At 34.8% G+C, this 13,287-nt stretch overlaps 1 protein-coding gene across 1 annotated transcript in view; it reads left to right on the top strand.

Moving 5' to 3' along the window:
- The window catches only part of C7H6orf58 (chromosome 7 C6orf58 homolog), a 32,687-nt gene that overhangs the window by 9,123 nt on the left and 10,277 nt on the right, over nucleotides 1–13,287 (top strand). The window contains exons 5-7 of the mRNA XM_037844618.1: nucleotides 747–985; nucleotides 6,684–6,801; nucleotides 11,656–11,707. Of these exons, the coding sequence (XP_037700546.1) occupies nucleotides 747–985; nucleotides 6,684–6,801; nucleotides 11,656–11,707 (409 nt within the window). The remainder of the gene's footprint in view (nucleotides 1–746; nucleotides 986–6,683; nucleotides 6,802–11,655; nucleotides 11,708–13,287) is intronic.

Below are 13,287 nucleotides of genomic sequence, written 5' to 3'. Positions count from 1 at the left end.
CTGTAAGTATGTGGATGATATGGTGTTGAGTATAGAAGAAATACAAACCCATTCCACCTCAGGTGAATAGAAAAACTTAAAGAGGTGACATCTATGATGAGACTAGAAAAAGTTCTCAGAATTATCTGATGAGCAAAGAGGGGATGTATAAAATGTTTCAGGGGAACAAGCCTGTTTGCAAAACTTGAATAACTGATGGAAGCAGGAACAGTGAATTATATAGTTATAAAACTATTTACTATACCTTTAGCTGCTTCACTGTAATAATTTGTTCCTCAAATACATGATAAAGTTTTGCTTCAAGACTTCACTCAGTAAGAATCCCCCAAATTATTTAGAAAATTAGACAGGAAAACTAGACATCCATTTCTCTAGGATGCTCAATATTTTGGGGGCCCCTTAAAATCTTTGATTTTCATATTTATATTCCCAAAGAATATGACTTAGTCAAGGCTTATATCTGGGTGTTATGTGATAGCCAAGTACAATGTCCCTAATAAAAAGAGAAAATAACTCAAAGTAATGTATACGCAGTTGGTGGGATGGTCCTTCCAAGATTACAACTTAAATGACATGTCTTCATATCTCCAATGAGAAGGACATCACATTATAAAGTCTGTATCCTAAATAATGAATCCATGAATGTAGTTTCTTGGTAGAAGATGATATTTTCTGCCAAGCAATGAGTCTGAAATTCTGAGAGGACTAGTTATAATTGTATACTTTTTTTTCCACTTGTGTTTTAGATATGACTATTATTCTAAACCAGAAGCAGATTTTGAAAGAAGTTGGGTTGTGACTGTTGAATTTATAGCTGCAGCCCTCTTCCCTACAACCTTGACCGGCGTACACAAATTTCAGAAGGGCCTGCCACCAAGATTGCTTGTTACTGGGGATGTAGCTCCCTTCATCAGTGACTTTACTAGGTTTCAGAACACATTCTTGTTTGTTATAGATTATCTTGGCCAAGTTGATGAATCTACAGGTAAGAGCTTAATAAAAGCCACAATTAATATTGTGCCAAATAGATAGAGGAAGAAATAAAGGTCAAATCAGAGATATACATCATTATAACACATACCCTAAAAAAAAAAAAATTATGGTTTGCTATGGTTATCCATTCCAATCTTTTATCAATAATCACTCTTGATTTATGTTAGGAACATTTCATGGGCACACATTTTGGTCCTTTTACTCAAGACATGTATTTCCTTTTATGGGTGCCTTATTGAAACTTGTAGCCAACAGCCCATCTGCAGTAATTTATTTTGTTCCAACACTTACATTTATTCCTCATTTTTGTCTAGCATTTTTCACATCACTCTTAAATTAAAATAAAAATAAGAGAATATCAAAAGAAAACTTGCCTTGATTAATGGGAAAACTAGCAATTGCCTTATCTGAGCTTTTTCCATCCAACTCCATTAGTCGTGGAAGATGTCTTCTGCTCTTGCCCTTTAGCTGCTGAGTTTCCTAGCAGAGTGAAAAAAAAGGATTCTAAAATTGTAAGTTTTAATATTACCATATCATCCCCATTTTTCAGATAATGCACTTACCCACTGAGGCAAACCTAAAACATAATTATACTATTAGTCTTTTTCAAAGCAGGATATTTGAATTTGAAAGACATAAATAAAGCAAAGTAAGCATGAATAAATTAAATATAGGTTTTGGGAAAAGTATTTGCATTCATTACAGTAATAAATAAATTCAAATATTTTAGAGACTTCATGCAATTGGAGTTTTCTTGCTCCAGTAATGGTTTCCAATGCGGTATTCTCAGTCATTAGACTGCTTTCATCCACCCAGTGAGTAGCTGACTAAGTCTCCTTACATCTTTGCTTCCTCCAGTCCCTTTTTGTTGTCTCTATCAACCAGCATAAAGATACTATAGAGTCTGGACAAGGGCTGGGCACTTCTTGCATTTCATCTCATAGTCTACAGGTTCAAAACAGTCATGTTCCCATCTACCTGGATGCAAGGAGTCTGAGAAATGAAGTTCTTGCCTGACAACCACTGCTATCTGACAGTTCTAGAACGTGAAAAGAGGAGCATGAATTTTGGTGATCAGCTAGACATCTTTGCCAAATTAGCAGATATCCTAATAACATTCTAGGCCTGGATCATATAAACTGGCACTTTCCTCCTAGAATGTAAAGAGTGAGCAACTGAATGCAGAGTTGGAAATTGTTTAAAGCTCAGAAATATCAGAAACAAGATTTTATCACAAGCTTCAATTTTACTGAAATTTAGCTTTGGATTTAACATGGTTTTAATATGGTTTAATGTGGTTTTAATACAGTTTAATGTGGTTTTGAGTTGCTTCTACATGTCAAAAATAAAAAGGGTGAGACTAAAATGTTGGAAACTCTCAGTGAAGGAAAAGAAGACTGTAATTGTTTCAATGTTTTAAAAATTGTTTCTTCCCATCATCTAGTGGTTATTCTCATGGCCGACTCTTCTCCATAGTCCCATTGACTCTCAGAATTCCATCACAGTGCCAAAGGCCTTGGCATTTTCAATTAAGCAATGAGTAAGGAAAAATAATGTCTTGAAATATTGATACTTCCACTGAGGGCTTTTAGATTATCTTTGTAGAAATTAATATACATTGACATAAAATCAAAGTGTCATTTAGCTACTTTTTAGTCTTCAGAAGTGTTTTGATTTCACTTTCACACAGAGCTGGACTTAATTTCATTGGATTTAATCCAAAAGTAAATTAACATTTTCAGGCTTTAAGATAGATTTAGCTCTTAATTATTTTTTTTGCTGTTGGTAAGAATTGGCATTGAGTTTTCCATTTTTTATGTAAAATTCTCACTCACATCTTAATCTTTAGTGGCAGTAAATTTCAATCTTTGAATATACATGTTCCAGCAGTGGAGGACTCATATGATATAAGTCCCAAAATAATATTAGCTTATAAATTCATAGTAGAAGTGAAAGATTGTCAAAATTTTATGTTTCTCATGGGTGATATTGAAGGGAATATTTAAATGCTGGATGAAATGGGATCATTCACAATATTATAACTCATGGTGCTTTAAATATTTAATTTTCAAATCTGGTAATTTATTGTATTGAACTGAAAATATATAATGTATGTAATATTAAGTGATTAACATGAGGAAGGGAAGTCACATTTATTAAATCACTACCATGTGTGAGAAATTGTGCCAGGTGCTGCTATTATTATTATTATTATTAATTTAAATATCACTAGAAACTTGAGAGGAAAGTGTTATTGTCCATGTTTTACTGATAAAGAAACAGAGACTCAGAGTTTAAATAATTCACTAGCAGCTAAATAATTAGACTTGGATTTTCACTAATACTGTATTTATTTAAAGTTTACACTCTCACACCTTATCAAAACACCTTGTAAACTGAAATTTGAAGTCTGTAATTGCATTTGAAATCTGGTGTCAGCATCTCACTGTTGTTGTTGGCATCCTTAGATCTGTGATAGTTCGACTGAAATTTAGTCAAATCTGAAAATTTTCAACAAATTTTCATTCCATGCATTTATTCAAAAATATGTTATTCATAATCTACACATAGATCAGACATGCTCGTATCACATGCGTATCTGAGTGGAGAAGACAAATGTTTTTAAAGTCATTACAAATGTGAATAGCCTTGTGAAGGGAGAATAAAATGCCATAGGAACATATAGCAGAGAAACACATTCTTCCAGAGTTAAAATAAGACTTAACAGATAAATTTCTAAGATTCCAAAGACAGAAGTTACCCAGTAAATTAAATATGTACTAAAGTGAGTTTAACCAGTTATTATGTACCAATCATGGATAAAGCATTAGATAGGCCCTGTAGATGGAAAAATGAATACCAAATGATTTCATCACAAAAGACTAAGAGAGCAGTTACATGCAGAGTACCATTTACAATATGGGAAAATAAATGTAGTAGTGGATGCATGTGTTCAGCAGGGACAGTTCACGTCTAAACTCAGGATTGGTTTCAGAGAGGAGAAAATTGCTGGAAGTGTAACTTAAAGAGCAAATGGTCATTGGGTAGACATTTTGAGTATAATTTGGTGGTCATTAAAATAGAGTATTAACAGGCTGGAAAGAGATGAAGAGAAGTAGATGGATTTGAGAGATATTTAAAATGAAATAATGGAAGGTTTTGGTGATGAATTATTTCTGTCGCGTGGTGATGAATATGGTTCCGAGAATGAAGTCTGCATTTCTCGTCTGAGCAATTAGGAATACGGTGTGCCTAGTCACTGAGTTAGAAAACACTGGGAGAGACGCTAAGATGGCAGTTTGGGTTATGGGAAGTGGTGAGAAATTCAGTTTGCATATGCTGAATTTAAGAAACCTGTGAGACATCCATGTGCTTCATATAGATCTAGAATTCAAGGGAGAAGTCTAGGGTGCAGATAATTTTGGAGTTTGGACCCAATGATGGATCAAGACATTTTTGTTTGGCCTACAAAGTGGTTTTTCAAATGTAAAATTATTTGCCAAAACCTAATATTGGGAGATTTCACGGATAAAAGAATCTAGATTTCTTAGAATATCCAGAAAACATAATAATAGATGTTTCACTGGGTCCACACTCCTGCATGCACCAATCTGCTGGAGTTGAATAACTGCTGCCTCCCCTTAAAAGAGTTTCTTAGAGCTACCATCACTACTGATATTCTTATATTTGTCTGGTTTCAACATTTTTGTTACCTGCTTGGTCTCTCTAGGCATTAGATTTTTCAGTCTTATAGGTGGTGATTAATGTCATTTGCATATGCTAATTCATCATACAATGATTGTTCGCAATTCAGGAGGATAAATAGGTTATGCTCTTTGCTCTACCTAAAATCAGTACCAGTTGAAACAGACAAAGTATTGAGGAGAATGAGGTCAAACATAAGCCTTCATACTAGCAGTTGTTTGGAGAACATGATTTAGAAGTGCAGCAACAATGTTCTACCTGTTCCATATCCCCACTTCAGTTTTGGGAAAGGCCCCCCAAAGGAAAGTTTGAGTCTATAGAACAGACCATGTGACACAGTAATACTGGCTACTGGCCTAGATATGAAGAAGAGAAGAGATATTCTAGGCCCTTAGGATAACATGCTTCACTTCCATGGAGACGAGTAAAGAATGCTTATGAAAATAGCCTCTCACAGAAATTAAGCATTACCCCCTAAAAGAGTCTAGAGAAGAAAAAGAAATAGACTTGGGATCAAGTGTTCTGGATGCAAACCTAGTTACCTCTTGTATATTAACAGATCTTTCCTGAAATGTTTTCTCTCTTGCAAATTGCTTAACAAAATCTCTAATTACTTATCTTCTCTTTAGTAATTGTACATTTTAATTACTTAAATGTTTTGCTGATTTATTTTTAAGTATATTTAATATATTCAAACTGTTTAAAGTTTGAAATATATATATATAGATAGATACATATATATATATATATACTTATGGAAGAAAAATAAAAGTTTTCCTCTTCATCAACCCGTGTCTTGGCCCTCTACCCAATTTTTTTTAAAAAAAAACATTCTTTGATACAGAATAGTACAAAGAAATGAGTTTTTAAAACCTGTTTGGTTTGCACAAATGAGATCAACCTCACTGCTATGTGCTATACTTTTTTAGGTAGAAAATTTTCTTGGAACCTTTCCCATATCAGGACTTATTAATTCTGTTTAGTGTATGCATGGTATCTTAGTTTTCCAGGGCTGCTATAACAAGGTACCACATATTTGTTGGCTTAAACAATAGAAATTTCACAGTTCTGGAGGCTAAACATCCTAAATCTAGGTGTTGGCACTGCCTGCTCCCTTTGAAAGGGGAAAATCCACTTCATTGCCTCTGCCCTGGCTTCTCGTGGGTGGCTGATGCTCCATGGGGTTCTTTGGTTCGTGAGAGCAGAACTCAATCTCTTCCTGTGCCATATGTCTGTATCTCTCTCTGTCTCTGAATCTTTATTTTTGCCCAAATTTCCTCTTCTTATAAGGACACCAGGCATATTGGATTAGGGTCTACCCTTATTCAGTTTGGTCTCACCTTAACTAACCACATTTTCAAAAACCATATTTACAAATAAGTTCACTTTCCCAACATGGGTTAGGACTTGCACATCTTTTTTTTGGAGACAAAATTCAATCCATAGCAGGTAATGTTTCTTTAATGAATAATTATGGACACCATTTATTGTTATGTTATTACTAATGCAGCAATGGAATTTCACATACACTTCTTGGAATAATTTATGATTTCCTCAAATTCCCAGAAAGGAAACGAAATTTATGGATCAGATGTTACAAAATGGTCCCAAAAGCATTTGCATGAGTTTACATCTTTGCCATGAAACTGTGTTAAGGTTCTTGTTATCCCCAAACCCCTAACACATAGCAATTTGTATAGTTTGTTTTATGTGGATAGTGTGACTTCACTGTTGAATGGATTTGCAGTTCTATAAGTGCATCTGTGTGCTCTTCCTTGTTTTTTGATTAGTTACATGTATCTCTTACTGATTTTTAAGGAATATCTGATAAATTAGTTTTAAACTTGTAAACCTTATGTTTGTAATTAACATATGATGAACCCATAGTGTTTGCCTGAAAAACACAAAGAATTTTATTTGGAATAAACATTTTAACAATTGAGTGAAATTTTAAATTTACAAGTAATAATTTGTATCTCTTCCAGATTCATTATCTTTGGACTTATGGAAAACTTTAATGGAATCAGAAACTGCAAGGACGTTCGCTCTAAGGAGTTTTGATATACTTGCTACGGTGTTAATTGATTCTGATAGGATTAATGGGTAAAAAATTAATAAAAATTAATAATCCTAAATTGTTGATATAATAATTAAGAAAATGAATATGATAATGATATGATAATCATAAATTTGGCTTGTTTCTGGTGTTTTTGACTTATGCACGTTTAATAGAATTTTGTCACTACATTCCTGACTTTAAATTCAAATTAATGCTGTAACTATTACTCATTTAATAATTCTTGATTTTTAAAATTCATCAGTATTTACAATGATATTACATTAAACTACCATAAAGCATCAGGAAGTAGACATTAAACTTGCCTTTGTTGTTATCTTATGGCGCCTACTTTCATGAAATTTAGAGCAATATATCTTTCTGATTTATAATTAAATTCAGAATTTTAAAAAAATAGCATAAGACAGTAATTTAACGTTTTTAAAACTCATAAACCTGAACTGACAAAATAGGATGCATTAACTGATTTTTCAAATGCATGTGTTTGTGTTTTCACTAATCACAATTTTACAACAATTACATTTCAATTTTCCCCTTCTTTGACCCACATTGATAATACATGCTTAAGGGACATGTTTGTCAAGTCTGCTGTGTTTAAGGGAAGTGAAAGCACTGGCCAGGTGGTGGTCATTCCAAGAGCTGACATGAAGCTTTCATATAAAGGCCTCTGGGGGCTCATCCACAATCCAAACCTACCCACTAACTGTTGGAAAAGGAAATTGGATAAATTTAGTTTGAATAATAAGGGCACTGGAGTCAGAAAGATTTAGTTTAAATCTCAACTCTTTCATTTCCCAGCTGAGTGAACTTGGGCAATTTTTCTAGTCTTCTCTTTGCCTCAGTTACTTATTGTTAAGAGCCAGATTATAAATCCTATTTTGCAGGATTATTTTGAGGATTCAATAAAAGAAGAATATTAAGTGACTAGCACCCTTCCTGACAGGGAGGAGACAATCAAAAAGCTAGCATTTGTCACTATAATTATGCTCAGAGATCAACATGTGCTCTATTGGTGAAGCAGTAAAAATATCTGTGGTGAGCCAAGGCCAGGAATAAGTTTCTGTTGGATTCAAAACATACAGAAGATTTCTGGGTAGCTGTAGACAGCAGAGGCAGTGTAGAAAACAACTTCCAGACATCTCCTCTCCAAACCATGTGAAATGACTACTCAACTATGAAACATTCACACAAAACTAAAAACTCAAAGGTACTTAAGATAGACAATGCAAAAGGACAAATACCTCCAAGTAAAAAGAGATGAATCGGCAAATACCAGTGCCCCAGAGCCCCGAGCTTCCACCCCAGCCCAGCAAGCAAAGGTAGACCGAAAAAAACAGCCAGGGAAGACAGAAGGGAAACTAGCCAAGAGGCCTGAGGACTGGATGGAGGGACCACCAAAAAGATTAAATCCAACCTTATTCTAAAATACCGAAAAGCAACAGGGCAGATCAGAGCATGTGAGTGCAAAGGGCAAGGAAATCTGAGTGCATCTGAAAGAGCCAGGTATCATTAAATGGCCAGGGCTGTGATTTAAAAGGGACAGACTCCATTTAGAGAGGCAAGCAAACCTGATTTAAAAGGACTGGCACAATTTAAGGAGACAGTTTTCCAAATGCATAGCTTCTGTGAGAGAAAAAGGAAAAGGAAAGGAAGATGTGCCTTTTGGTAATTGGGTAGTGGAGAAGAAAAGAGCTGGAAGGAGATTCTGTGTCTTTCAAGACAAAAGAGAACACAAAATTAGAGGATTTACAACCCCTCCTCCATCCCGAACAAATAAGTAAGCTAACAAGGAAGCGAATAACAACTAAACTGTCTGAACTTGGCTAGTCTGAAAAAAAACAGTACCATTAATTAGGACTCTTGTTAAACACCACAATATGATTAGAATGAATAGGAGGATAACAAACTCTATAATGAACAATTGCAGAAAATCAGGAAATAAAATTTCACATAAATCAATGGAGGAAAATATACCCCCAGAAAAACAACCATGAAGTAAAAGAAATCTGTGACTCTATAAACAGAATTAAATATATTCAAACAAGAATTTGAGGATATGAAAAACCAACTTGAATCAGAAATCCATAAACTGAACACAGAGATCAGTTAAAAAACAAACAGGGAGTAATAAAAAATGAGTTTATGATACTCAGGAAAGAAATGAACGAAAAAGACAAAATCATCTCAGAAATAAAGAATAAAGTATAAGATGCCAAATGGGAGAAGATTCAAATGAAATTTTAGTAAGTTACAATAAAAAAGATAGGAAAACAACCAAGAACTGATACTAGCTCAAGAACAAATAGACCTGAATGCAGTAAAAAGTTCATGAATTAGACCCAAATGCATATGGAAATTTAATATATGACAAAAATGGAATTTCATATCACTGGGGTAAAGAGTGACTTTTCAGTGAATGGTCTGGAGATAATTGGGTAGCCAGTAGAAAAAGATGAAATTAGATTTATATCTCACAACTTACACAAAAACAAACTGAATGGCTTAGGGATCTAAATGTAAAAAAGGAAACTGCAACAGTAAATGGAAGACAATATGGATGAATGAATTCCTCCTTAACTTTGGTGTCGGCAATTAAAAAATGTTTGCTCAGTCAACATACCAGCTGTTCCAGTTTGCTAATGCTGCCATTATGCAAAATACCAGAAATGGATTGGCTTGTATAAAGGGGGTTTATTTGATTACAAAGTTATAATCCTAAAGTCATAAAAGAATCCAAACAAAGGCAACAACAATAGTTTACCTTCACTGAAGAAAACCGATGGCATCCAGAAAACCTCTGTCAGCCATGTTCTCTTAGTTTCTCCCAGGCAAACTCTAGACTAGCAAAAGTCTACTTTCAATGGCCATCTCCAAAATGTCTCTTTTGGTTGCAGCACTGAGCTCCTTCTGTCTGAGCTCTTATAGTGCTCCAGTAAACCAGTCAAGACCCATGCTGAATGGGCGGGGCCACACCTCCATGGAAATGATCTAATCAGAGTTCTCACCTACAGTTGTGTGGGTCACATCTCCACGGAAACAACCTAATCCAAAGATTCCAACCTAATCAACACTAATATGTCTGCCCCTACAAGACTGCATTAAAGAACATGGCATTTTGGGGGACATAATACATCCAAACTGGCACACCAATAAAAAATTTGCATGACAAAACCAGCATAAGCAAAGTCAATACACAATCAATCTGGAAGACAACATTTATAGCACTGCCATAGGCAAAGGGCAAATAACTATAATATTAATGAACTCTTTAAAACTGAGAGATTAAGGACTAAAAACCCTATAGAAAAAATGGAAAAAGAATGAACAGTCAATTCACAAAAGATATAAAAATCATATAAAAAGATGCCAAAGGAATACAAAAATGGACCTCATGAAAAAAATTTAAACTCACTCATAATTAGAGAAATTCAAATTAAAACAACACTGATATAACATTTCTAATCTTCCTGACCAGCAAAAATTAAAATATGTGATAACCATTCTGTTTGTAAGACTGTGGGGAAAATGGGACTATCATACATTGCTGGTGGGAATGCAAATTGATACAACCCTTTAAGAGGTAATGTTGGCAATTCTTAACAAACCTACATGTGCATTTACTTTTTGACTCAGCAATTGCAGTTTCAGGAGTTTACTCTGAAGATGTCTCTCCAACAATGCAAATTACTATATGCAAATATCCCACAACATAAACATTTATGCATTGCACCATTTTTTTTTTTTTTTTTTTTTGTAACCGTGAAATATTGGGAACAATCTAAATACCCAAACCTGGGGGTTTGGTTGAATAAAAAAACAGAATTCCTATGCAGCTGTATAAAAGAATGAGGAAGATAGCTATGAACTAATATGGAGAGATTGCCAGGACACACTGCCATGAGAAAAATGTATTTCAGTTAAGAAAGAAGAGAAAATTCCCTTAACCAGGTGATTGAGATCAACATCTTCAGTAAAAACACACTGACATTAAGAAGCCCTTGATGTGATGCACTAAGGACACACTTCCTTTCTGTGGTATTCTTGCCAAAAATGCAAAATTTCAGTCAATAAATTTATTCTTTATACATCTGGGGCCACATGACACCTCCTCTCTGTTTCTCTTTGAGCATTTTCTCCATTGTTCTATGGTTGTCTGCAGGCAAGATTTTAGTATTAATTGCATATGACTCTTCATCGCTGCCACCAAAATGTATTCTAAGCCTCAGAATCTATATTACTCTACATGCCTAAGGAATGTATCTCACATCACCAACACAGAAATGTTAAAATGTAAATTTACAAGAGGGAGATTCGTTTAACTGAAAACAAGCTGTGGATTTTTTCTCCTGTATCAATTGTATCCCTAACACAATCAGTTATGAAATTTGTTTAGAGACAATTCCTGTGCAGGCAAATCACAGGCAGATGTCAGACAGGGGTGGATAAACTGAATGATATGTCTAAAATATTCACAAGTGAGCTCTGGGGTTTAACCAGAGAAATAAAAATTATGCCGTAAATTATTTACTCTGAAAAAAAATATTTTCTTCATTTTAAGTCTTAAAAATCCATGCTGGGCAGCTCTTTGAGGAACATGTCTCCCAGTCTGCTCTTTCAAATTAGCACTATGCTTTGTGAGCTTATTGAAATTTCAATCCTTCTGGGGTTTTTCTTCTTAATACTCAAATAATTATTAGCAGGAAATCCAGTTTCATGAGAAATTCCCCTCTACAAATAGTTGGGGGTGTCTGGAGAAATACGAGTTCCACAAATACATCGAGGCTGTTTCTTATCACACTGAAATCTAGGCACTGCTCTGGAATTCTCAACTGGTTGCCATTTGCAACCAGCTTTTATCTGTTGCTGCTCCTGTTCCTCAGACACTTATTAAATTTGGTCATGGACCTTTACTTTAATTCCCCCAAAGTACAGGTAAAAACCAACTCTAGTGTTTAATAACACTTTACTGAAATATTTTGGTAAGGGAGGTAATTGTGAAGATAAAAGTCTAAATTGAATGCCAAGTGTCATGGTTCCTAGAGCTCAGAGACCGAGCTCCTTCTCTAAGATACCCTCTCATCCACACACTCCTTAAGTCCACATGTGCTGCCATTTTGTAAAGGCCAGTCTATACCCTCCCAGTGGGAATAGACTTCAGCCTGCCCTTGAGACCCAGAGTAACACCTACTCGGCTCTTCCTGGACCAATAAAAGAAAAAAAATCCCTTGATTTAGAACCACTGCTCCAGCACCACATCAACTATTAGAGATTATACTTGAAGATGGATTTTTACCTTCTGCTGAGCAGTTCAGCTCTTCACAGTGTCAGACTCCCAATCCACAGGTCTTTATGCCTTTGCATAATCTAAATTTTCACTGAAGTGGTTTTTTTTTCCCCCTCAGAACAAACTTTCATAGGCCAAAGGTGAATCATGAAAATGGGGGCATTTTAAAAATAGCTCTATGTTGACTTCTGGTTACCCAGTTTTCAGATATATTAATGTTTAGCCTCAGTTAAAGCATAAAATTATACCATATTACATTAACAAAAATGAGGAGTTGGGAATAAATGGAAAAAATGACTTAAATTCTTCATATTTTTAAAATAGCTGTAAAATTATTTTCTACCATGGACTTTTTGAAAATTAAATATAAGCTTAGGCATGTCTTAGCAAGAAGTACTAAGCAGGAAAATTTTAAAATTGGATGTCTATGTTCCCAAATCCTGTAGAAGATTAAAGCAAATGGAATATACATATCAAAAACAGAATAAGAAACAAAATCAAAGAAAGCTTAAAAGGACAAAATTAGAAATATGATGATAAAAGAAAGGCCAAATAAGAAATATTTTACTATATGGACAAAACTTACTTTGAAATGAGTAAATGTCCTAATATAGGATAAAAATGTGAAATTTTGCAAAACACTGCTTACAAGGATGCCTTACTTTGCTAGGGCTGCTGCAACAAAGCTACACAATCTAGGTGGCTTAAGACAGCAGAAACATCTCACAGATGTAGAGGCTAGAAGTCAGAAGTCAAAGTGTCAGCAGGGCCATGTTTCCTCTGAAGTCTGTAGGAAGAATCTGTTCCATGTCTCTCTCCTGGCTTATGGCAGATACCAGCAATCCTTGGGTATTCTTGGTTTGTGGCAGTGTAACTCCACCTCTGTCTCTAACAGGTGGCTATCTTGTCTCTCTCTGTTCAATTCTCTCCTTCCTATAAGTATACTGATAATGCTGGCTCAGGGCAACTAATTCAATTTGGCCACATTGTGGTTAATAACATCTTCGAAGGTCTTATTTCCAAATGGGCCTGAGCAATAGAATTGAACATGTCTTTTGGGGGACACAATTCAACTCATAGTCCAGAAAATACACTTCAATGGCAAGCAAATCTTTACATTGAAAAATGTTATTCCCATTTTTAAGGTGGTTAAAGACAGACATGCTGATTCTGTTGCATGAACTAACTGAAAGAGCAAAAATAAAAAAGACAGAAATTAATATTTCAC

This window comes from Choloepus didactylus, chromosome 7 (assembly GCF_015220235.1).
Source record: "Choloepus didactylus isolate mChoDid1 chromosome 7, mChoDid1.pri, whole genome shotgun sequence".
In the NCBI taxonomy this organism is placed as follows: Eukaryota; Metazoa; Chordata; class Mammalia; order Pilosa; family Megalonychidae; genus Choloepus; species Choloepus didactylus.
Note: the sequence above shows the minus strand (reverse complement) of the source record. Positions and strands in the feature narration are given on the sequence as shown.